The 26,473-nt window shown below is 43.4% G+C and overlaps 2 protein-coding genes across 3 annotated transcripts; one reads left to right on the plus strand and one right to left on the minus strand.

The window, feature by feature from the left end:
• Positions 1 to 1,504: 1,504 nt before the first annotated feature.
• Positions 1,505 to 19,536, minus strand: LOC109889493 (mannosidase, alpha, class 2A, member 2). 2 transcript variants are annotated; one of them, XM_031822922.1, is made up of 23 exons: positions 18,974 to 19,536; positions 16,040 to 16,194; positions 15,118 to 15,375; positions 14,783 to 14,927; positions 12,917 to 13,088; positions 12,380 to 12,507; positions 11,917 to 12,090; positions 11,470 to 11,656; positions 9,002 to 9,179; positions 8,673 to 8,875; positions 8,279 to 8,461; positions 8,033 to 8,147; positions 7,744 to 7,814; positions 7,493 to 7,658; positions 7,098 to 7,334; positions 6,704 to 6,826; positions 6,322 to 6,570; positions 6,096 to 6,237; positions 5,470 to 5,603; positions 5,134 to 5,211; positions 4,616 to 4,810; positions 4,372 to 4,485; positions 1,505 to 4,041 (listed from the first exon to the last, which is right to left on the minus strand). In XM_031822922.1, the coding sequence occupies exons 2-23, from the start codon at positions 16,172 to 16,174 to the stop codon at positions 3,889 to 3,891; spliced, it is 3,540 nt and encodes a 1,179-aa protein (XP_031678782.1). In that variant the 5' UTR covers positions 16,175 to 16,194; positions 18,974 to 19,536; the 3' UTR covers positions 1,505 to 3,888. The 2 variants fall into 2 exon arrangements, with proteins under 2 accessions (XP_031678782.1, XP_020336532.1); XM_020480943.2 differs by lacking the exon at positions 5,134 to 5,211 and having other exon boundaries at positions 18,974 to 19,523.
• A 1,125-nt stretch (positions 19,537 to 20,661) lies between these two features.
• Positions 20,662 to 23,149, plus strand: LOC109888684 (protein shisa-like-1a). The gene is made up of 3 exons (XM_020479854.2): positions 20,662 to 21,354; positions 21,604 to 21,840; positions 22,338 to 23,149. Exons 2-3 carry the CDS (start codon positions 21,632 to 21,634, stop codon positions 22,606 to 22,608), a joined length of 480 nt encoding a protein of 159 aa, XP_020335443.1. The 5' UTR covers positions 20,662 to 21,354; positions 21,604 to 21,631; the 3' UTR covers positions 22,609 to 23,149.
• The last annotated feature ends 3,324 nt before the right edge of the window (positions 23,150 to 26,473 follow it).

Consider the following 26,473-nt stretch of genomic DNA (forward strand, 5'->3'; position numbering starts at 1 on the left):
CCCTTACTGAGGCCACTTGTTAAATCCACTTCAAATCAGTGTAGATGAAAAGGAGTACGGTTAAAGAAGGATTTTGTCTTGAGACAACTGAGACATGGATTGTGTATGTGTGCCATTCAGACGGTGAATGGGAAAGACAAACGATATAAGTGCCTTTGAACAGGGTATGGTAGTAGGTGCCAAGAACTGCAATGCTGCTGGGTTTTTCACGCTCAACAGTTTCCTGTGTGTATCAATAATGGTCCACTACCCAAAAGACATCCAGCCAACTTGACACAACTGTGTGAAGTACTGGAGTCAACATGGGCCAGCATCCCTGTGAAATATTTCCGGCACCTTTTAAGGTTCCCCAACGAATTGAGGCTGTTTGGTTCTGCAACTCAATATTAAAGGTATTCCTAAATGTTTGGTATACTCTGTGTATTTTTCTTCAGTGTAGAAAGACAACAGTTTTATCCGTTCGATTTGGGTGGATTTATCTTTATTGCGACAAATGATGGAAACTGTTTTTCAAAATGATTATTGCAGAAAAAGGTACGCGGAGTACGTGATGTCAACACAACTATGAAGCTCCACTACACATTTAATTCTAAAATGCCTACTGACTGCTAAATCTATTTTTAAACTATAAAAAATGTTTCTTTGCAGGATCGTTTTCCCGACTTTAAAGAATGGCTGAATTGCTTTTCTGGTTGGATGGATGCACGTTTCACCATGACATGCACACAATATTGTGAATCTTGTGTGTCAGATTTCTATAATAGTTTGATTTAAACTCTACATGCTTTACAAGAATAATGATTTCCATAATAATCCTGTTTACACGGACACATCTGACATCAGGCTACCTGATGGGACCTTGATAAATGCAGAAAAATCGCTAATCAAAATAAACGTTCTACCACAGCGACCATGTTTTTGTGAAGATTATTAAACAGCCTCAATGTAACAGTATAACATTAGACCGTCCCCTCGCCAATACCCGGGCGCGAACCAGGGACCCTCTGCACACAACTGACACCCACGAAGCATCGTTACCCATCGCTCCACAAAAGCCACAAGCTCAGGCCTAGCCCTGATATCAGGAGACTGCGGCGAAAAGTTTGATGAAACAATTGAGACTGAAATGAATAAATCAGACATATTTAAGGACTTTCGGGTCAAACCCGGAATCAGCTGTAACTTCAACAGTAAAACAAAGTTTAAAACAATGTTTGAGTGAACCCTGAACACAGAAAATGAATGGTGAAGTCTCTTCCGTAGACTTCTTTCTCCTCACCGCTCTATAAAAGCAATTTTCAGTTGTCCCTCTCAGACCACTCCGATACAGTCCTAGTAAAATTTTTGCCCATTTTAAATGGAAACCTATTACAGTAAGGTACTTCAATTGTTACCCATAAATGATTTGATATTGATATAAAAACAGCTGCATTGAGCCTTTAATAAAAGGTGCTAACATAAAGAGTTGGTTATAAGAGGAAAATAAGCAGTGGCAAAACGCATACCAAGTATCATATTTGATCTTTATTGTGTCTCCACCTTTTCTGCAATTGATTTCTATGCATCTTTTTTGAAACACACATCCAGGAAGAAACAAAAACTGAGGAAAACATAAAATTATTCCTTCATAAATTCCATCTTAAACAAAAAAAAAGTGCTACAACAAATCACATACAAAAGACAAGTCTACAGAGTGACTCAGACACAGACAGTAGGAAATAGAGGAGGAGAAAGGGACAACAGGGGAGAGTGCTGTACTAGGTACAGTTGTCATGTCATGGTAGAACATATAATTAGAGGGAAAAATGCAACCTGAAAAGTGATGCAGGTACATTGGTAATCTGGTGGTCCAGTGTGTTGGTACTTCAACCACCATTCTGTTCTTTTGTTGTCATATCAATAGAGGAATTGGCTACAGCACATACTGTATAGGACCAGGCTAGTGCCTGAGCATTGTGGAGTGAAATGTTGGACCGTAGGGAAGTGTGTTCTGAGGAAGGAGTGTAAAACATCAGGGATGTAGTGAGGGAGGTGTAACAGAGGACAGCAAGGTGGAGAAATATAAAAAGCCCAGAGGAAAAGTAGCATTGGACACTAGGCAGTGGAGGCTGGTGGGAGGAGCTATAGGAGGACATTGTTATGGCTGGAATGGAATTTAAAAAAGGGACATATCAAACATATGGAAATGACATGTTTGACTCCGTTCCATTCATTCCATTTCAGCCATACCAAATAAATCCTCCCACCAGCCTCCACTGATGCTAGGATGGTAGAAGAGGCAGGGAAGAAGGTAGAGGAGAAACATATAGTGAGATATGGCAGAGAGAGTGGCCCGATATCAACATAGTGCATCTGCCATTACTGATGATTTACCTTCACCACCAAAGACATATGGATCATAGAGTACCTTCACCCAACCAGGGTCAAGGCTATAGAGATGTTTTATGATGAAAGCTGATAAATAAATAAAAAGACCACATATGCAAAAGTACACTGGTTGTCTAAGTCAGCCCTGGAGGACCCCTGTTAATGTCTCCACATAATTAGGTAGTGAAGGTTGAACCACAGTCCTCCCTGTCTGGCTTTGAAACAAGGAGATAAGGAAGTACGCCGATGCTCCATCATCACTACACAGACTCACTAATATGACGATTAGCAGTCCAGTAGTATGAACCGAAACCTTTTCCCCGATACTGCACTCTGGGTCTCACTACACACTTACTACTCCTCCGACATACTGCATCTTCACAGAAGTCTTTCCACAGCAACATACTATACATAACCATGTGTCATATGTTAAATACGAGGTATAGTCATCATAGTTGTATCTTCCACTGCATACAGGAGAGTACACAACAAGAACAGCTTTAGGAGAATTTAAATACAAACATAATTTAAATTCCATTCCAGGTCCTCCACTGCCAGCCTTGTCCACAGACCATCTACAAGCAGGGGGGGGGGGGGGGGAAGGATAGCAAGCCGTCCAGTTCATTCGATAATGATAATGATGACTGACAAAAAAAGCAGAGTGAGGATTGGGATGTCCTTAGTGTGTTTGATCTAGTCACCAGTCTGGTAGTGACTACAGAGTGACTGACTACCTGACATACAGTATCTTACAGAGCCATAGCTACTGAGAGAGAGAGCGAGAGCGAGAGAGAGCACACATTCACACTGCGAGTACACAGCTGCAGTCAGTCGGTTAATGCAGTCAATAGAAAACAATGAGCAGTGATGAGCACCTAATGGAATGAACAGTTCTCTAGTCCGCCGCAGGTAGGCTCCATCAGGATTATATATAGATTTTTTAAAACTGTCCACACCAAATAAAGCTTTAGAAATTGCACTCGTCGCCACGTTATTCCCAGGTCCTTATCCTTGTGATATTTACATTCAGTAGTTAGTCCAGGATGGGATACAAAAAAATAATCAAATGAAGTGATCTTAAAAACTGAAAACAAAGTATGTTTGTGTTACTTGACATCACTACTGCAATGCAAAGGCAGAAGACCGCCAGTATCTGTTCTGTGATAAAGACAGCACCTGTATTATCACAAGCACAAAAGGTTTCTGGTTCTGAGATTGTCTGTCTGTGTCTGCGACAGCCATCTTCTGCCCCCTGCAGATAGAGTCTAGTCATGAAGGCTACCTGCTCTTACGGGCTGAATGTACAGTTCAGAGTGTGTAGTGCGTGTGGTGTGTGTGTGTGGTACGTAGTGTATACACAGGTTGGACCAGGAAGCACCAGCGTGGCCACCCCTCTGTGCACTGGGATGCAGTTTTCCTATAGAATAAAACTGAACAGAGCAGGACCAGGTGGGACCAAAACTGGTCTGTGTGAGTCTGGTCTGGGCCTGGACTGGTGTGGAGGTGTGTATCTGGGCTTGGCTAGCGCAGTTTGAGCCTGAAGGCTGAGATCTCCATGGGCTCCAGGCTGACGGAGGAGTCGTTGGCCATAGGGGGGCTGGAGTACATCAGGGACAGCGACACGGGCTGGAGCAGCTGGAGGTCCAGGTTACGGAACAGAGACGACAAACCCAGCTGGAGGGATAGCCACAAGGAGAGAAATGTAGAGAGAGACAGACAAATACAGTTTGTGAAAGAGGGGTAGAGAGTGTGTTTGACAGAATAATCTTTCCAGACTACCATAATGACTCCAATTGCATGCGTGTGCAACCTACAGTACTATCCAGTTGTGTCTGTGGTGAGCCATATGTGTAACCTACAGTACTATCCAGTTGTGTCTGTGGTAAGCCATATGTGTAACCTACAGTACTATCCAGTTGTGTCTGTGGTAAGCCATGTGTGTAACCTACAGTACTATCCAGTTGTGTCTGTGGTGAGCCATGTGTGTGGTTGAGGACCACTGACCTGTCCCTCGGTAGTGGTACAGTTGAAGCCGGGGTTGGGGGTCTCCAGACCACAGTCCAGACCCTTCCTATGCAGGATGAGGGCCGTGTAGGGAGACGGGGAGTGGGTGTCCTGCTACACGTCACAAAAACAGCAAAGCAGAAACATATCAGCATCAATGGTAAACACACAGAACCCTACATGTATTATATCTTCCAGTATATTGACGCTCCACAAACAAGAGAATGACATCACTTCTAGTTACCTGGTGCTGGATGCTGCGCAGGTTGATCACGTGGAAGTCGCAGGGCAGAGCCCCTGTGAAGGGGGCGAAGGTGTGCAGGGGAGGGATGCCACGCTTCTTGGGCAGCACGGGCAGCGCAATCACCTCGTGGTTGAGGATGGCCGAGGTCAAGTGACTGAGCAGGGAGGGGAAGCTGGTTGGTCCACTGTCCACCACCTGAGAGGCAGAGAAACACATCACAACAGACAACACGGGTCATTTCTGACAACTAACCCCATCCCACTGTGCTTAGCTTCAGCACTCAACACAGCAGGGAAGCTGCAGAGCTGAACAGCTGAAAACAATTATTTTAATTTTAAGCGCATATCCAATTCCAGGATGCTGCTATGGCAGACCTTTGAGCTACAGGGTAGAGGGCAGCTAAAACAGAGGTTAAACTAAAGTTAAGAACTACAGCTATAGCACAGATTACACAGACAGACTACCAGCCAGCTACAGCTGGGTAGCAAGCAACCTCACTGTTGCCGTGGCAACGTTACCTCTTGAGCACCGCCTCTCAGAGTGATTGTGATGAGCGAGTGAAACATGGAGGAGAGTTTGGCAAAGAAGCCAGCATGCTGGAGTGCAATGGAAGAGCAGACAGACAAAGATAACAAAAATAAATGAAAGGGGGTGACAAAAGTATGGAGGGACAGTGGTTAACAATCGCAGCATGAGAGATGAGACATTTTCAACAACTACTGATAAACAGAATTCCTGGCTTACCCACTGTTTCCACTCAGACTATATTGGCTTCATTTGCTTAGATATGACACCTATAAACAAGATGCAGGAAGTTCCAGTAACTTCCATCTGAGGACTCTAGACTGACTGACCTTGTTGCCAGTGGACCTACTCTCCAGTAGGAGGCGGAAGCGGTTGGCCGTCTTCTTGTTGTCCTTCAGTCCCTGGCCCAGGCCGCGGTTATCATCTTGCATCAGCCGCCGGTCCAGAATCACCTCCAACTGGCCTGAAGTAGGGAAAAGCAGAGACATGCACATAGAGCTCTATCATAGATCCTGGATAGAATGCGATTTATGATTGACATTCCCATTGAGGACTTCCACCATTCTATGGGTTGGGAGCGTTCAGACAAAGATCATAGCATTGTCTTCTTCAAATTGGGTTGCCTATGGATGGTCAATTGCATTTTCCCTGCCTCTGTTGTGGTAAAAAGCTGGGCTGGAGTAATATAACCAAATTCATAGACAGAGCTAAAGATGCAAGGACTGGCCAAACCATGATAACCAAATTATAGTTTTAATCATGTTTTGAGGCTATATAGTGTTTGTTACATTTACTTAGTTTACAAACATTGGCTTAAGACAAGCTTATATTTTGGGTTTGACAGTTCAACTAAGCACATGAGGCATTTATAAGTGATATTCTTAAAGAGTCAATGGGTACATATCATTACTTCATAAATCCCAAAATTGATGTAGCAACTGCAGTCCATCCCTACCGCTCTCTAGGCTGGTGGCACCCAGGGCCTGGGCAGAGTGCAGGGTGAGGCGGTGCTGGCTGTCCTGAATGTAGGCCTGGCTGGCGATTGGGTAGAAGTTGGCCTGCAGGGGGAGCTTCAGGAAGCGGCGTCGGGGCTGCATCTGTGGAAACGTTACAGTATCGAGGTACATGTTGAAGCCAAAGATTAGACATTCTATAGTGTAAAGTGTGTGTTGTGGTCTGACCTGGAATCCGTTGAGGTCTGTGTAGAAGGTGTCGTCATTCTGGATGTCAGTGACCAGCCGCATGGCCAGCTCCTTGTTAGACTGTTCTCTGATGTCCACCATGGTGGTGACATCCAGAGACAGACCATCCACACCTGGCACATTGTGTATGCGGATGGTCTGTTGGAAGTGCTGGTAGAAAGCCACTACCTCAGAGAAAAGAGGTCCCTCTACCACACGCACCACCGGAGGCTCCTTCTGACTGTAGGGCTGAAAGATGGAGAGACAGTGTGTTTATCTAATGGTTAAGGTTAGGATTGAGGCAGGTTACTGATCCAAAAATGGTCTACATGTAACGTACTGTATCCCTAGTAGAGGTAGGAGGGTTTTAAAGCTTGCTCACCTTAGCCTTTCCGTCAGGCAGGAAGAGGTAAGCCCCGCTCTTATCCTTGGAGGACCGAGTACCATATGTCACAAACTGGATCTGAACCTTCAACTCCTGAGGGTCATCTTTACGACGGATACTCTGCTCGAGAGACAGAACGAGAGACCATATTATACATTACACTTCAACCAACTGAGTCTGTGCTGCCTATTTGGAATTCATCAAATGAGAAAAGGGCCTTGGACGAATTTGATCATTTTAGTAAACTTTTAGGCTGAATTCCAAATCTGTTAGAGACAAAGCACAGTCAGTGGCTGCATATCCAAATGACAGTCCAGGCCTTTGGCCAAAAGTACTGCGTTACATAGGCTACTATCTTGGCGGCAGCCAGCCCCTCTACCCCTCCACGCACCTCCAGCAGGCCTGTGGTTCCTGAGAAGCCCAGTGTGAGGGACTGGGTGGAGGTGTAGAAGGGTTGTGGGTCTGCCGTCTGGGAGCGGAGGGGGAGGGGATCCACGGCGTGGGCAGTCTGCCCCCGACCAGACAGCCTCAGCAGGGTCTCAGAGCGCAGCGTCATGGGGGTGTCGGCAGAGTCATACAGGTGGAACACAGCCAGGCCTAGGGCAGGCAGACGCACCATGAAGGAGGCCTGTAGACAGAACAGAACACAGTTAAACACACACACGGCAGACAGACCGGGGCACTCATGCTACACCTAATATAATCAATGCATCTGTCAAATGAAGTACCAAGCAATGCCCATTAAGTAGCCACTGAGAGCACTACAAATTAAACCAGCAACCACACCTGGAAGACCTCTGCGCTCATCTGGCTAGCAGAGCTCCACTGGGCACTGAGCTGCACAGGGAGGGTCTGTCCGTCCTCTGTGAGCACCCTGACCCTGGCAGAGTTCACCAACACTGTAACCACACACAGCCTATCCTGCTCCACCGGGTTGAATAGCACCAGGTACCTGACGGAGAGACGGGGATATCAGTCACAAACACCGGACCCATGAGAGACTCTAGTGGGGCAGAGTGGAGGGGGGGTGGGGGTACCTGGGTCCTGACTGGTCCAGTTCAATAAGAGTGCGCTGGGGCAGGGAGTCTTGGGTGGCACGTCTGTCATCCTATAGGATAAGGATATGAGTATGCGATTGTCAGTTGCACTGATTGCTTACACTAGAGAAGCACTGAGTAGTAGATCACAACTCCTGTCAACCACAGAATCCCATTGGAAAGTGACAGAAAAGAGAAGATGGACTTATATAAGCTATTGTAACACTAATGCATTGTTAGAGAGCTCCATGTCATGAACAGGTTGACGCTCCCAGTCCTTCTCCCTCACCGTCTCTAGGAAGGGTTCTGTCTGGTAGAAGCGATACACATCCTTGTTCTTCATCACTAGGAAGTGGGCTGCGTTAATGATCACTCTCTTCAGGCCCTGCAGGGAGTGCAGTAACCTACAGGAGAGACAAAGGACCAAGGACACATTATCCTAATATTCTTGAAGTTTGAGACATGTGTGTCTTTTATCAAACCAGTGTCCCCAAACCAGGCACATCTCTATTCTGCGTCTCTCTTAGCCACTGACCTGTTGCCGTAGTCAATGACCACGTTCTCCTTGGCGGTGCCTGTGATGGCATCGTGATGCTGGAAGAGGGCGACGGTACGCCTTGCGTCCGTCAGCAGGGTGTAGTCTGAAGTGGGGTAGCGGCCCTCCATGCCTGTGTGGCGAGCATGAGCCACGGCAAGACTGAACAGGATCTCTGCCCCCCTTGGGAACACCACACAGGAATAGTTTAACAAAGACAAGTGAACCTTTGACAGTGTGCATGACAGGTTTCCATCTTCCAATTATTTAGCTTTTGAAAACTACACACATGGCTAACATTGTTGAATTAACGACTGAGAGTAAGGCTCAGATGCCAACCTGCTGTTTCACAGGTGTATTGAAGCCATGTCTGTCTGATTCCACCTGGCCTTACCGGAGATGGGACTCCAGCACGCGGTCCATGCTCTTGTAAAAGGGCCGGGAGGTGTAGTAGCCGCTCCAGTAGTGGTCCTCGCGGTCTGCGTACGCAAAGAAGTCCCCGCTCAGCACCGGGTAGTCTGGGGGTCTGGCACCCTGGGGCACATTGTTGGCCTTGTAAACCGCAGTGAAGTATTCGGTCAGGGTCCCAAACTGGGCCTGGAGACATACAGGAGCACAGGTGAGATTGAATCTAAAAATGTCCTCTCTAAACATCAATCAAAAACTAATGTTCAATAACTAACAGACCAGAAGAGCCAGAGAATTGTGGGCTTGGTCGCTGACCTGCACGTGCATCTCGGGGTGAGAGTTCATGTAGTCAAAGAGTCTCTGGTAGTTGAGATACTGCTGGTCCCACTCCAGGGCCTTGTCGTAACGAAAGTCATCTCCAAGTGGAACCAGAACCACCTTACTGCGGAAAAGCTTAGACTTCTTTCGGTACTGGTCCAAGAGCAGGTGGGCCCTAGGGTGGAAAGAGAGGTTACACACAGATTAACATCACAATTGTATCTTGTGGGTACCAGTATTACAGGATTCAAAACAATAAATTCCTGAACAGTGCTTGCTTTAGAACAGTGGTTCCCAAACTTTATACAGTCCCATACAACAAATTATTAATTTGAGAAAAAACATCACCCAGATAGGCTAGTCGTGTGAGAAATGCTGCATAATGCAGAAAATACACAAGAGTTCAGGGGCCTTGCTTTAACAAAGTCAACCCTTTTCATTGTAAAACGTCTTTCAAGCTGTCAGGCATTCCCTTGGCAGCAAGAGTCTCTCAGTGGATGCTGCAGTGTACCCAAGTGGCGTCGAGAGCAACTGCTTGCACGTGCGTTACCACTCCACTATGTCTCCCTGTCATGGCTTTTGTGCCATCAGTACAGATACCAACATCTTGACCACCAAAGTCCATTTGATGTCACAAAGCTGTCCAGTACTTTAAAAATATCCTCTCCTGTTGTCCTGGTTTCCAGAAGAGGATGTATTCCTTAATTGACCCCCCATAAACACAACAGACATATACCAGGAGCTGTGCCAGGCCCGTCACGTTTGTTGGCTCATCCAACTGTAACGCATAGAATTCACTGGCTTGTGTGAGAAGCAGTAATTGTTTCAGAACATCTCCTGCCATATCACTGATGTGCTGTGAAAGTGTTGTTTGAGGAAGACATTGTCTGGATAGTTTTTATGGCCTTTTCCCCCAGCATTGTCCCAGCCATATCCGCGGCAGCAGGGAGAATGAAGTCCTCCACAATAGTATGGGGCTTGCCTCTCCTAGCCACTCTGTAGCTCACCATATAAGACGCTTCTAGTCCCTTCTTATTAATGGTATCTGCTGCTTTTATACATGTCTTACTACTCAAAAGTAGTCTTAATTGTCGCTCAAAAAACTCCTGTGGTTTATTTTTCAAATTGGTATGTTTGTTTCTAAATGTCTACGCAACCGTGAAGGTTTCATCGAGTTGTGAGATAGTACTTTTGCACATATAACACACAGTGGCTGAGGAAAGGCACTACTCCCAATATAAGTGAAACCCAACTCAATGTAGTTCTCATCATATTTGCACCTCTTCGATGGTCCAACATCCCTGTCTGTTGTTTGGTGCTTTCCCGGGTTAGGGGACGACGGTAGCTCGTCGGCTGCATCAGATCACAACTGTCAGTGTCCATGCTAGCTGGGCTAACAATAAATGTAGAATTACTGATGCTAGCATTGGATGTGCTTGTGGAAGCAGAACAACTTGTGTCATATATAGGTGCAGGTGTAGTACTGCTGGTAGTAGGAGTACTACCAGTACAGCTGGTATGTGTCTCTATGGACGCAGGCCTTACAACGAAATGGTTATATAAGTGGTTTTATATGGTTATATAAGGATACTGTTAAGTAGAATTCCCGCGAGAGAGTAACGGTTAATGTGATTGGATGTTCATTATTTGACGATGCTACCTGTATTTGACATTGTGTTGTTATTTCACTGAACACTAGATGGTTTAATTGTATTTGTGGCAGTAACACGAGGCTACTCAGGCGAGAGAAACCGCACCGTAATGTATAGCCCCGCTGGAAAATATAAATGGACTGTTTGAAAATGTGAGAAAAATAATAATAATAATGTATTTATTATTTTAAATGTGAATCACATTATTATTTGGCGTACCCCCGACAGTTTGGGAATATCTGCTTTAGAATATTGACATTATTGGCAATAGCAACGTTTCTGTTTAGTGACCTTCGTCAAAGCATACATTTAATGAAAAGAAGAAAGCTTGCAAGCAGTGTGCAGAAATGTCTTCTTTTGAAATGCATTACATATTCAATCACATCTCTTAGATGTGTGAGTGCATCCCAGTGTTACAGGACAATAGATGACTGTACATGACCTTAGAAAATGGATTATAAAAAATAAAAAAATACCTTTAATGGAAAAAGGCAATCAATAGATTTCAGTTAGAGAACTATTTTCTATTAGCCTCTCTCTGGAATATGTGCTTTGTAGAGTTCTATGAAGCGTTTCTTTTTTCTACACAAAACTAGTGATTGACAAGCAAGTTGCAGTGACGGTCTCCAAAGCCAGTTGCATCTTTCCTGCATTTCTGCACCCACACCCCCCTGTTCTACTCCAGAGCTCTGACATCTCCTCACCCCCAATCCCCCACACAGTCCCTGAAAATGCTCCTTGACCCATATCCACCCCCTCCCCCCAGCAGTGTGGTGTACAAGGCCCCGGGGAGGCTCTCTCTGCTTGGCTCACCTCTCTGCCACGTTGGCCTCCACCACGGCCCGCGGAGGAACCTTCCAAGGACAGTTGACCCGGCCTCCTGGCAGCCTCTTAAAGTCAAACTGGCAGCAGATCTTGGGGTCCGGCCCGCAGGTGTGTGGCACGTCATAACTGTAGAAGGGCATCATGTGGCAGAAGATGTCCGTGCTCGACTTTTGGTCTGGCAATACAAACAAAAAGGAAGAAAATAGTTGACTTATTTGTAGTTTGTGAATATAAAAAGTTCAATGTAAATACAAGCAAGGAACACAGTTACTGTTCTTTGTTCAAACTATAAAATTGGCCATTGCCACATTTCCCACAAACTCAATTTGACTTTGAAAGACAGTCCAGAGTTGCAGCGCATTCCAGAGAGAAAAGCACATTATGGTGTAAATAGATGAGATGGTTTTCCTGGGAGCAGACCAGCCAGCCACTGACCCCAGGCCTGCCTCCACATGAATTCCAGGCTGCGGGTGGAGGCAAAGTGCTTCTTTATGGAGTAATGGACCCTCTGGATGAGCATGCTGGTCAGGTTGGCCCTCTTCAGCAGGTAGGGCATGGTGGCACTGTGGCCAAAGGGGTCCACAGCCCAGCCTGACCGGGGGGTCACACCTACGGTAGGGCACAGCACAGGAGGGTTAACATCATGGAAAATACAACAGAGCATGGTGCACAGTTGATATGTCATCTTAAAAGGAACTCATACAGGAACAGAAGACAGAACTATGTCCGAAGTCATTCAGGATTTCACACAATATGCACAAAAGGTGTCGTTGCAAAGTTATGGGCTCAGAGTTTGAATCAGTTTAACTTTCAAATGCTTCCGCTCCAAACCTTAGGGTACAAAGCCCCTTGCATGAATAAGAAAAAGTGTCTCGGAGAGGGCAGACGTGTCACTTACCCACGTTCTTCTCCAGCCACTGATGGCCTTCTATGAGCTGGTCGATCATGGCGAAGTAGTGAACATTGGCCTCATCACTCATCACCCAGCCTCCAGTCACCATCTCCAGCTGACCTCCTAGGATTAGCCTGAGACATCCACACAGTAGGGAGGTGAGAAAAAACAAACTCTTACTCCGAGCCACTTCATTAACCAGAAAGCAGGCTATGTCAGGAGTATCTAGTCTATGACAAGGCAGATGTGGAGCACATTAGTTAATTACTGTAGATCACCCTGCTAATGTGGCCTGGCAGGTTGTTTACAGCCTGTGATAAGTGATACTGAAAATATACTGTTTTGCTAGTTAGGTAGACATTCACAGCTGGACGAGTTCCTCATTACAGAAAACAACTGAAATCAAATCTACCAAGACCGGCACTATTGAGTCTTCCCCCATGTGGGCAATCCTCAAAAGACAGCTCAAATACTTTAAGGAAGAATCCATTTGGGCAGTAGTAAGATGCCTGAGAGCTAGTACTGCGACTGTGAGACGCTTACTTGCGCATGGCTTCCTGCTTGTGCATGTCAGCGCTCTCCCACCACTTGGCGAAATAGGAGATCTCGGACCAGATGAACTTCCTGCGTGGGTCCTCAGTCAACTTCACCAGCATGTTGTTGAAGATGTGCTGCGTCTGGTCTGTGTAGTACTTATCAAATGTCTTTATCCAGCCTGCCGGGATGGGAGACAGCAGCACAGAGGTGATGAGCGCAACAATACAGATCAGGAGAAACAGGGTCCTGTTCAGTAGGACTGGCAGTACTGAAGCAAAACGGTTCAACTGAAAACAGGAGTTCCTTTTTGGAAAAGTTCCTGAGGTAGGCTTTGGCTACCTCCCTGTTTCAAAGCATTTATGGGTCTACAAAATATGACCCTGTATTGTACTGTACCATTTCCTATAGTGCATTCTGGATTGTGCCATGGCAAGATGAAGGGTAAGAGCAGGTCAGCAGTACAGTACCATACAAAACAGCTGTGCGGTATTAAAAATAACACCTGTTTTATTATTTAAAAAGAACAAAAACTGACTTACAATGAGCCACCTTGAATGCATTGTCAAAGGATGAGATGCATGTAGCAACTGACAATGTAATAACTGCTAATAATTTAACTTTGGCATTTAAAATGTAATAAATGCTGATAATGTGATAAATTGCCAATAATGTAGTAAATTCTGAATGCATATCTTAAAGTTTTTGCGTATGAAATAATTACTACATTATGCATTGATTATTACAATATAAAGGGGGTTTTAAAAAAAATACAAAAATAATAACTATTTAAAATTGCTTTCTTTAATAGCATGCATATTAAGCGTCACACACTTGAGGAACACTTTGTATTCATTTGCACAACAAACTTGCAATTTGAAGACACACCTTGTAGTCATGTGATTAGCCAAATTGTAATGATCACAAAAATATTCAACAAGAGTTTCACTCCTCCTTATCCCAGGACTGACCAAGCTACTTTGCCTTAGAGTGCAGATGGAACCAGACTCATGTCAGACTGATTCACTCACACTAAACCCATTGGTTCGGTGCCAAAAACGGTGTTTTTTCCACTACTGCCTTAAGTCCTCTAAAGAGCCTCACATATGGAAGTTCTAAATAGTGAAAGGGGCCTTTTACCATTGCGTTGTCTGCAGGTCTTGTTATGACTCTACGCCAGTCCTGCCATTAGACCTACTTCACTTTACCTGCAGTCTTGTTAAACATTAAAAGCTCTGGCCTGGTTTTTGGAGGACATCCCAGAACAAAAGAAAAAAACAGCTTTAGCGTGATTCACTGACAACAGTCCCAGTGGTCTCTCATAGCTCTCCGCAGACCCAAGACTAGCTGTGAACATTTACTCAGTGACACCTTAGTAATGAGTAAAGTCAAATCTAATTCAAATGGAAGCATAATGAATGGCCATTCCTGTTCTTGAGTGACAACCTGCAGGATCTACCACAGTCAACAAGTCAATAACTGTCACGTTAGCTAGCGGGCCTCAGACTGGCTGTAAATAAATCTAATGGAACTGTCAATCTCTGGCTAAAATCAAATCTCGTGCCAAGTAACAGACATTCTAATCTAAAAATAGCCTAGACGTTGGCATTCTAATGTAATTATGTCACTCCATTTGTCAATCCTGTCATCAGCAGGTAATAGCAAAACATGAAAAATGTATTGAATTGTGGTAAGACCCAAAAAATAAAAGGTCTTCCCTGTCACTAGGCCTCAATCACACTTTGCAGTTTTGAAACAGCAAGGTAGATCTACTACCTGACCTCATCCAATAAGAAACCCTAATTTTCATTATCCATTTCATAATGTTTTGCTAAGGTGTGCTCTGAAGAAACTTGCTTTTGAGGCATGCCTCACCTGGGTCGTTGTGGGAGTGAGGGACCACAAACACCTGCAGAGGCTCACTGTCCCACTCCCCAGGCTCATAGGTGATCTCAAAGCCCTGCTTCCACACACCCCCGTCCACATTGTCAAACTTTAGCAGGGAGTACACGTCCAGCATCTGGAAGACAATAGACCGAAGTTGGCAAAGTGGTAAGGGTGGAGAGAAGAGGCAAATCACATGAAATCGGTACTCTCTCACCTTAAACGTGTCACGTAGACAAGAGACAGTGTGTTAACAATTACATACGCATATGGCCTACTGATGGCCAACAGAACAATACCCAGAAAGTCCCTGGAGAGCAGCTCACCTGCAGGTCGGTCTGTCCGCGGCGGCCCTGGGCAAACTGGCAGTCCTGGGGCTTGACAGAGAGGAAAGTGGGGCGTCCGTCGAAGGGCAGGACCCAGGAGCCGTTGGCACTGCGGAAAGGCAGCTGTCCGCTGGGGGACACAGCGCCGGTGTCGGTCAGCTCCAGGACAGAGTCCTTGATGTGGCTGATGATCTGGTGGTTCTCCTCCAGTAGCTGCTCCAGCTGTTCTATGCGGTTCTGCAGAACAGAGATCTGGCTCTAGAATGCAGGAGGAAAAAGGCCCCGGGGGGGAAATGGGGATGAACGTCACAGGAGGAGCTAAACATGACAAGCAAGTCTATTTGGATGGATACACTACTTCACTGTCCCCTCCCCAAAGGAAACACTGTTGTGAAAATCCAGGTCCTTGTTCACTCAAGCTGTTGCAAATACGTAAATGAATAAATAAAAGCAAACAATTTATGGGTCCTATTTGAGGCAAATGCCAAAAAACAAGTTTAGGCCAACATGACAAAAATCCTGTCAGAAACAATTCAATCCAGGCTTCATTATTTACACTGTTGCTGGAGCGGGTCTGCAGGTCACAAATATCAGCACAGCTGTGGTGGCTGGGCATCTCTACACATGGTGTGTTTATAAAAATAGCTCAATGCCTCTCAGAATACAGTACAAAATAAATGAATAAATTAATTATTTAAACATGTGTGCATCTCACCAATTAGGCCCTAGAGTATTATACGTTTGATAATTACAGCTTTGATGTAACTCAAATTCAAAGGAAAAGTGTTCATTAAACTTGAAAAAGGTACTGCCTCTGGCTTGTAACAGCACACAGATGTATCACAACAACGTGGTGTTTGATTGCAGACAAGGGTTGAGACTAACAAGCTTACTAGTGGTGCCATGTCTATAGATGTCTTACCCTTGGGAAGTTCCCGCCGCCGTTCTGTCGCCTTGCAGGGTCATGTTGGACTCTGTCCAACATCAGGTATAAGGAGAATACGGCCACACAGAATATGGCTCCTCCACACACAGTCACCTGCTTCTTCAACTTCATCCTTTAGCCTGTAGAAAAGCCTTTTGAGGGGCAAAAAATAAAAATAAATAAATACCTTGACTTGTAGTTCTTTACTTCCAAGATAAGCGGGAATGGTCCTTAATTAGGACAGAGTGGAGTGCAGTCCTTGGAGTGCAAAAAGTGCCTGAAAGTGACCGGCAGGACCAGTGTCAGCAACAGTTCCCCAACGTTGCCTGCACTCCCTTAGACCTCCATTAACCAGAACAGTCAGGGGCGGAACAGTTGGCAGAGAAGGTGGATGTAAGGGTGTAGGTGTGGTGAGGGACATAGGGTACTTAAATCAGCAGTAGCTGGCAAGCAGTCTGTCAGCTCCGGCCAAACCACAGCCGGGCTCCTTCAAAGTGGCCCTTGTGCTCCCAACCATCCAAACCTTTGAGATTTGCGGAGGAGGGGAAAAAAAACAAGCACTAAACAGCGAGGGCTCAAACAGGGAGCCTACTGTCTCCGCAGCATGGTGTCTGTGTGCGCAATCCTTTGGTCCAGTCCAACTCCCTGGGCTGTGTCTAATTCTTTAGCACTGGCAGAGTCCCCTTTCGCTCTGGTTGGCTGCCAGGGCATAGCCATAACAGTAAGCACATGGCTTCAGTGGTGCGGAGAAACAGGGGTGAATGAAGGACTTGGCTACAGGTACCCCCAGCTCTTTAGATAGTCTTTTTCGCTTGGCTCAAAGCACTCCAGGATGAGAGTGAGAGACAAATGTCAAAGAGAGCATTGTAGTGACAAAGCTTAAGCATATCAACAATGACAAAAAAAGAACACACATTTCCTTGGTCACGTTTGGATCATGTTTAAATTATGTCCTAGGGTCCTTTTCTGAAGCCGGAGGGTAATAATCTCAGTTTAAGGAAGCATGGCCAAAACAACTATGTAATCCTGCGTTTAGTACTCAGTAAAAGGCTGTATGCAAGTGTGTAGGAGAGGAGAGTCACAGACAGATCTTGATAAAGAATGTATACCAAGAAGCAAAATAACCATGTAGAGCCCAGTGGCCTGGATTTCAGGAAGCTTGCTAGCTAAAGAAAGACAGGTGTTCCTCCTTCCAACAGCAAATCCTGTATGATCATAATCCTATCAACTAACAGGCTGTCAGTGACAGCCTTGCCATGGGGATTTGTGATGATAAGACCCAACACTTACACTGGCTGCAAAACAACTAAATGGTTCCCAATTCAAAAATGATGTGCTGGGCCATCTGTGCATGATGACTAAACCTCTCCTAACATGGAAATGACAGGCTCCAGTGATATTAGCTAAGTAAAGTATTCTGCCTTTAATATAAATGAGCTTGCAATCTTTGCTCAGAAAAGTCACTGTTGCAAGCTCCACATTTTGCAATGCATAAATCACTACATGAGGATATCAGACTCCAAAGACTAGATTTGATTATTTCCCATGCGTGAGCTTGTAAGAAAAAGATGGGGCCACTGACTGCTGATTCCCCTTCATCAATACAGATGATGGACACCGACATGGTAAAGAAATATCAGTTTGTGGAAATGTATCCTTGTTTGTCGAACCTGTAAATGAAAACAGCAGCAATCAGTGAAGTCAAATAAAGCTCCGGAATAGTTCATGGTGATTTCCCCGTGTGTGGGATGAGGTGTGAAGCAAAAATAACATGGCAACTCAATAATTCTTCATCTTTCAAGCAAATAAGTATCAATATAGCTAGCTAGCTATCAAGATCTAGTGATACCCAGTGACAAATATATTTTTCGATGCTAGCTTTACTGAGAGAATCTATGCATTCTCACGTTACCCCTACCTATATCTACAAATTAACACAATTACCAGTACCCCTGCACATCGACTCGGTACAGGTATCCCCGTTATTGTATTGTGTAACTTGTATTTTATTTATTTTTACTTTAGTTTATTTAGTAAATGTTTTCTAAACTATATTTGCTTAAAACTTAAAAAGCATTGTTGGTTAAGGGCGTGTAAGCATTTCACAGTAAGGTCCTGTTGTACTCGGCACATGTGACAAATAAAGCTTTCATTGGATAGTCAATGTCATTGTATTTTTAAATGAGCTAGGTAGTTCCAAATAGGATACCATTCATACACAGGCATAAACTATGATTAATGCAGTCATGCCTGACAGACAGCTAGCCATATTAGCTAGGATCTACAATGACAGGTTGGGTGGATTTGCAACAATTTGAGTGTACCCTAAGTGTACATACGCTTCAATCTGTGCTGTGAGTCAACTCAACTGACATTAGAAAAAAAAATACATTCCATTGCAAGAGCTACATCAGCTAGCATCATTTGAATGAACAATCTACATCACCATGGCAATCCAGCATCAATTGATAGAACATTCCAAATTACCATTGAAATTATTGCATCGCAATACCTGGCAGTCACTGCAAGTGTACCTATGAGTTTACCAGTCAACTTGTCAGGGTTAGAGCGTCCAAGTCCGTTCTATTTCTATGGGTAGGCATTTCTCTGTTACCATAACAACTTAGCTAGCTAGTTAGCCTGTCTGTTTCATTTACGCCTGTTAGCTAGCTAGCTAGCTAGCTAGTTAGCTAGCAGGTGCTGTTACATTACTGCATTAGCAAGCTTGCTTCAGCAATCCTTTTGACACTGGAGTTTGCACTCATCTCTGACTGACTGACAGCTGCTGGGCACAATCCCACGGCTCAAACACTGTAAGGTTTGTTAGCTAACGTTACGTTAGTTATCTGACTACACAACCAGTTAGCTAGCATTAGCCTGGCTATCAGTAACTAGCTAGCTAGCTCAGTGTAAAAAAAAAAATCTACCTACCAGTCAGAGTCAAATCATCCCGAATATCTGTTTTCGGGACACATAAAAAAAATTTGACGTTATGATGCCCGTGGACGGTTATCCATTGCTACCGAATGGTTTTCTGTTTCGCCGTCAGCCATAGATTGGATATGCGTGTCAGAGACGAAAGAGGAACCGAAATATCCCACTCCCTCATTTTTTTTTCTTTCAATGAGGTGAGGAGGAGGAGTCTACCGACGTGTCCATAAGCGACTTCAGTCACCATTCATTTTCTGGATTCAGGATCATTCAAACATCGTTTTAAGCTTTGTTTAGCTGGTGACAGTTACAGCCGATTTCGGGATTGTATATCGATTCTCTCTCCTTAAATATGTGTTATCTGATGTATTCGTTTCAGTCTCTGAAACTTTTAATCAAACTTTTCGCCTCCGGCTCCTGATGTCAGGGCACAAAAACAAGTCTCCTGAATTAGCCTAGTGCGCCCAGCTATATCCTTCCCGAGTTTTCCTTGGCTAAACTAGCTGTCTAGCGGAACTATGCTAATCCTCATTGCCAAACTTCATAAATACTGCACCCTCAACATCAAAACTAATTTGCTAGTTATACAATAATTTATTAAAGAAATTCGCTGGAAAGATCTTGAAATTATTTACTGTAAGAAAACGGTGGCGAAGGACATCATTACTACTTAACGCGGATCTAAGTTCAGTTTTGAGATCCACCGGCATTGACGTATGGTTAGCTGGACGTTTCTGACTGGTCTTGGAACTGTGACGACGGGCAGCCTATCCCTACTTGGCTCTATGGGCTATGAAGTGATTCTGCCAACACAGACAGATATGTACCACAGGTTGGTGGCATGTTAATTGGGGACGACGGGCTCGTGGTAATGGCTGGAGCGGAATCAATGGAACCGTATCAAATACATCAAACACATGGTTTGATACCATTCCATTTGCTCCGTTCCAGACGTTATTATGAGCCGTCCTCCCCTCAGCAGCCACCACTGATATGTACAGTATTGTACCCTTAACCTTTTTTGTACCCTTAATCTTATTTGATTTAAATCTGACTTTATTAATATAATGCATAATCCTAGAATGACATGAGAAAATAGCAATTCTACAGATCACAATGACTACGATGAATGGCTAAATTACTTCCGGACAGGAAGGGTCAACAGATCTCCTCCTGCTACTCTGAGGGGACATACTTTTCACGCCACTTCAATACAAAGTGATTTTTGCAAACTCACCCTTTCCCTAACCTTAACCTCAGACTCCTAACCTGCTTACTAAAAAGTCACTATGGTATCGAAGTTGTATGAAAATAGTGCTTCCCGTCTATGGGAGAGCACCCCTTAACCTCTTACAGTGAAATAACACCATGCTATTGTTTGAGGAGAGTGCACAATTATGAACTTGAAAATGTATTAATAAACCAATTAGGCACATTTTGGCAGTCGATACAACGTTTTGAACAGAAATGCATTGGTTCATTGGATCACTCTAAAACTTTGCATATACACTGCTGTCATTTAGTGGCCAAAATCTAAATTGTGCCTGGACTGGAATAATACATTATGGCCTTTCTCTTGCATTTCAAAGATTGTTTTTTTTTCTTGGTATTATCTTTTACCAGATCGAATGTGTTAGATTCTCCTACATTAATTTCACTTTTCCACAACCTTCAAAGTGTTTCCTTTCAAATAGTATCAAGAATATGCATATCCCTGCTTCAGGTCCTGAGCTACAGGCAGTTAGATTTGGGTATGTCATTTTAGGCGAAAATTTAAAAAAGTGTCGGATCCTGTAAGCAGACAGGAACTGACCATTTATTTTAACGTATTCATCATCTTTGTTTTAGCCTAGCGCGATTGATTGAGACCTGCAAAGTTTTGTGGGATGTACTCAAAAGCCAATGATTAAATAACCATCTATATCTTAAATCGATTTTTATGCGCACTCAGAAAAGTTGTTACATTATGATGAACTTTGTGAAATATGTTTTGATAACATTTGGTCCATCTGAGAATGTGAACACATTGAGAATGTGAACACACAGAATGTGTTCTTTTGTTCAACAAAACATATCCTTCATTTTTATTATATTGCAGAGTATTATGACATAAAAATGTAGCAGAGTGCCTGACTATTCAGCTAATGATCTACTAGTGATGGATGATGACTGGATTGGGAGGAAGGTTTGGATAAAGAATGTAGGGATGATAAGGGACCAGATAGGGAGATAAACAGGACATGCAAGGTTTTGCCATGTGACAAGCAGATCCCTAGGTGAGCATTCCCTGTGGAATGCTAGGTAAGTTTCCTGCTCTACATCATACATAATCCACATGAAGCACAAACCAAAGGCAGGGGAATACTGTGCACTTAAACCAGGTAAGGCTCTCCACTTTATCCTTCTATCTCAATGAAATCCTCTTTATCTTTAACTCTGCCTTGTTGGAAAAGGACCTGTAAGTAAGAATTTCACTGATAGTTTACACCTGTTGTATACGAAGCATGTGACAAATAAAATGTGATTGATTTAATTTGTAATATTAATTAAGTCACCTATTACTAACAATTGTAACTAACAATTGTCTTACATATCTTATATGCAACTAACAAGCTGCTTTTTATTGGCAGAAATCCTAATGAAGTAGGATGTGGAGCTATGCTGTGTGAGGCCTACTCTGACCACTGGGGTGGTCACCACACAGGGTTCCACTGTCCCCGCCTCTCTGACCCCCCTGACCTGTCCTTCTGTTGCTGGCTGGGAGAGGGTCTGGGGCTCAAACAGTGCTGCCCACGTTCCCAGTACCACAATAGCATGAACAGCAGTCAGACAGGGACCAGAGTGAACTCCAAAGAACCTGTTTACAGGTTAGTAACCATACTCACCTAAACCTGTAGGCTAGTATGGCTACCCTAGGAGAGCAGAACTTTCTATCCAGCATTTATGTTGTGTTTTTCCTTAGATTGAGTGAGCGTATGGTAGGCTTTTTGGTTGATACAACATACTTCACACCCTATACTTGTTGTTTTTGTGGAAATATAAGCAAAACTGACACTTCAATAATTCATTAAACAAGCTGTTAGGAATATATTAGAGACAGATGGTGTTGTTTGTGACTCATTTCAGCCTTGGAACACTTATGAGCTTTGATCATATTGATATTTCCTGTGTTGTTATTTTTGCATTGTTGTTATGGATGTTTATTTATTTTATTTTTTGTGGGAAACTGATCAAATCAAATTATTATCCTAAACTTTGGGCACTGTCTGCAAAAATGACTTTCATGGAAGCATCATAGTCATTGACCACTGGAAAGCTTGGCTCTAGTTCTTCATGAGAGCTTTCTGTTTTGATTCCAATACAGCTACAGGTCCCTGTTCCAGACTGTGGTTCTGCTCTATGGGTCCTTGGTACTGGTCCTGATGCTTGTGGACTTCCTATGGTTCTGTCGTGCGCGGGGTCTTTCAGTAACGGCAGCTCTTACGAGGCATGTCACGTGTCCCCGTTGGATCTCTAGCCTCCTCTTCCCGTACAGCAACAAGACACAGCAGCAGCTCTACTGCTACCATGGCAATGGGAGGGACTCACAAGTCCTAGGTGAGCACAAGATCCCTCAAGACTCCTCTTGTCTCTAAGGTAACAGAGGACACCGACAACAGTGAGGCAATTTGGCTGACCCATTAAAGACTGAGAGTGTCCTAGGGGAGAAATGTCCATGCCAAGTTCTACATTTGAGCATTTGAATCCCTTGATGACCATCAATTTAAAACAACAAAAAACTGGATAACATACATACACTATGGCATAACAGGGTGTTTTCATGCATATGGATCACACCAGAGTATATAGGGATAATGAGTGATCATAAGATATCTTATGGTTTTGCTTGTATATTTCCAATGTGTATAGTTTTAATAGGTACATTTATTCCCATCAGCACCAGATTTATTAGGATATACAGTGGATCAGTAAACTACTTTGTCTCTATACTGAGCAAGAGGGCTCATACCTAATGCCCTGCATTGGGTGTCTACTTCAGGTAAATGTATGGAACATTAGATGATACTGTATGATATCTATGGTCTGTCTTTTGTCATCCTTAGCATAATGAAATACAATGCTTTATACTAAATAAAAGTTAACATTGCAGCTCTAATAAAATCAATACTTGGTGAATATTTTTATTTAGGGATGAATCTACATTTTCAGAATGATTACCTGGAGTAAAACGGGTGAGGGTCATGCGTTTTCAATTTCAGTGAACGGGAGGGTCATATAATTTGTAATTGATGAAATGTCAATATTTCTCAGTGTTTTAGAATAAGTTGCTTATTAGGCTATATATTGATGTGTGCCAGATGCTGCCCCTCATCTCTGATTCTCTGATGGGCATGCAATAATATCAAGTGTGCCTATAGGCTATTTAGTGTGGGCTCAATAAAGTGATCTATAGGCTACGAAGTGCATGCTCGGAGAAGCACAGACCAAAGTTATATTTCTAATAATAGCTGCTGGGATAGTGTAAATACAACTAGGCTGCAGTACACACTGCAATGTATATTCCAATCCTGAGCCCCCCTGACCTCCTTAACTGCCACAATAGGCCTACACAGCACAGCCAAAAACGTTTTTTTAGCAAGAGCAGAGCAGGACAGTCAAAGGCTTCTTTCAAAAATGATCTATTAGGCTTAGTCCAAAAAATGCACATCCTAAGCATAGACTTGCCTATGAGAAGGATTGCGCGAAAATGAGGACTACCGGTAAACTTTGATAGCTTTCTATACTATAATTTATTTTATTAAAAACAATATGTTTGTTGCCCATGATGTAGGCTATTTATCTGAGTTATTGACCTCACAATAATCCAGATTCAAGTAATTTACATTTGGGTTCTGAACCTTGAAGCAGCAGTCGCAGCACAATCGATCGGGAATGGACGCTGGAAATAAGCATAATTCAAAACTGTTCATTTTAATTAGACTTTAATAGGGCTACCTGTTTGACAGACAAAATTAGGCTATAGGCTGCTATATCCATAGATTTGTCAGTCAATTCCTCCACCCACCACGTACTCTTTTAATAGCCTACCTCCATGTCAGTGAAAATAGCCTTCCTCCAGGCTTTCAGTGAAAGGCTGTTAAATTAAAACCAAGACTCGAATTGAGGGGGTATGACATATGCCTACTTTTGAGTGAAGAAAAATGCAAAAAGCACAGGTCTATCCCTTGTTAGTTTAAGATTTTGAAAAAAATAAAACGGATCCGATTATATGAAATGATAACAGCGCTTTGGTCCGTGATGCTTTATGCTAGAAACAAGCTGTAAAATACCCGGGAAAGACGTGACTCTGATGGATATGGGAATGTCATTGTTTCATTTCTTTGACATTAAGAGGCTGAGTTACAACCTTCTATAGATGAGGAGACAAAAAAAACTTTTCTTGGGAAGTAATCTAATTCGGTCTATCAATTGATTGTACTTTCTGTACAATAGAAGATGTTTAAACGCAGACAGCTTTTAGGAAACACGTGTGACCTCTTGTTAGGTTAACCTTACATTTCTCTGTGTCGGTAGGCCTTCTCTGCCTGGGGTAGAAAGGTAGGACCTAACTGTTGAAGGTACTGTACCATGCTCAGATTTCTAATGACGTCTCAGATATAATTATTTTCAAACAGTGACCGTTTTGTTGCAAACGAGTCCCATTGATTTGACATTGGGGAAATATGATAAGACGAACACATAGCCCTTACCTATCGCCTGTAATTTAGGTAAATTGTTTGGTATTAAAAAATATTATCCCCAATATGCAAAATTACGCAGAATTGGATGAAATGTTTTTATAAAAGGCCATTTCTTTCTCGGAACTGCAAATACGATGATAGATTCCTGCAATGCTTTTACTATAAAGTACATTTCCACCCCTACTCTTGTCCACGATGGTACGGAACCCACAACCTTCCGGCTGGCCCACAGCCCTGTGCTCTATCAAAACTCCTGCGTTGCCATGTAATGCATACATGACAAAGAACCGTTTCTAAAACTGCATACCCAAGGCTCTGGTCTGTCCAAGAAGTGAGTGTAAACAGTAGACATATCCACTTTGTTTTCATTATTATTTTGGGTATAGGGCAGGGTAACTTTTTTGTTTCAATATTTCAGGGAGGGTTTAGGTAAAATATATTTTAATGAATGGTGGGCCATCCGTTTTAATTTAAGAGAGATCCAACTTTCTCCATGTAACCCTTATTATAAATAACGTTCACAACCTTAGTCTTTGTGTTTGTTATCACTGGAGTTGGGCTAGTTGGGACATTGAGGATCGTGAAAACCTCCTCATATTCGAACTGTCACATACAAAAAAAAACTATAAATAAATATATTGAACAAAAATATAAACACAACATGTAAAGTGTTGGTCCCATGTTTCATGAGATTAAATAAAAGATCCCCAACATTTTCCATATGCACAAAAGGTTTATTTCTCTCAAATGTTGTGCTCACATTTGTTTACATCCTTGTTAGTGAGCATTTCTCCTTTGCCAAGATAATCCATCCACCTGACAGGTTTGGCATATCAAGAAACTGATTAAACAGCATAATCATTACACGGGTGCACCCTGTGCTAGGGACTATAGGTTTGGAGGGAGTGTGCAATTGGCATGCTGACTGCATGAATGTCCACCAGATCTGTTGCCAGATAATTGAATGTTCATTTCTCTACCATAAGCCACCTCCAACGTCATTTTAGAGAATTTGGCAGTATGTCCAACCGGCCTCACAACCGCAGACCACATGTAACCACGTCAGCCCAGGACCTCCACATCTGTCTACTTCACCTGCGGGATCATCTGAGACCAGCTACCCGGACTGCTGATGAAACCGAGGAGTATTTCTGTCTGTAATAAAACCCTCTTGTGGGGAAAAACACATTTTGAGTGGCTGGGCCTAGCTCCCCAGTGGGTGGGCCTTGCTCTGAACTGGGTGGACCTATGCCATCCCAGGCCCACCCATGGCTGCGCCCCTGCCCAGTCATGTGAAATCCATAGATTAGGGCCTAATTTATTTATTTCAATTGACTGGTTTCCTTACATGAACTATAACTCAGTAAAATTGTTGAAATTGTTGCTTTATATTTTTGTTCAGTAGTTTTCCTGCAGGATTACGTTATCGGGCTTTGATCTGTATTTCATTTGAAAAAGACAACTACATATCCCTATATTATAGCGCTTACATTTTTTTAATGAATAGTAATGTAATAATATTTTATGAAATGTCACATCTTGAGGTTAGACCTTGTTCAGATGCTTTGCACTCACTTTATCAGTCCCTATGTAAAAACCATTGACAGTGGGACTACTGGTCCAATACATAACATACCTGCAATGAAAATGTAACCAAATAAAGCGCTTAAGAGATAAACGGTCAAGTGTGAATGCGTATAGAGATTCTCTGCCTTATTTGGTCATGGTGCATGTGTAGAGGGAGGAGCCACTCCATAAT

This window comes from Oncorhynchus kisutch, linkage group LG4 (assembly GCF_002021735.2).
Source record: "Oncorhynchus kisutch isolate 150728-3 linkage group LG4, Okis_V2, whole genome shotgun sequence".
Lineage (NCBI taxonomy): Eukaryota > Metazoa > Chordata > Actinopteri > Salmoniformes > Salmonidae > Oncorhynchus > Oncorhynchus kisutch.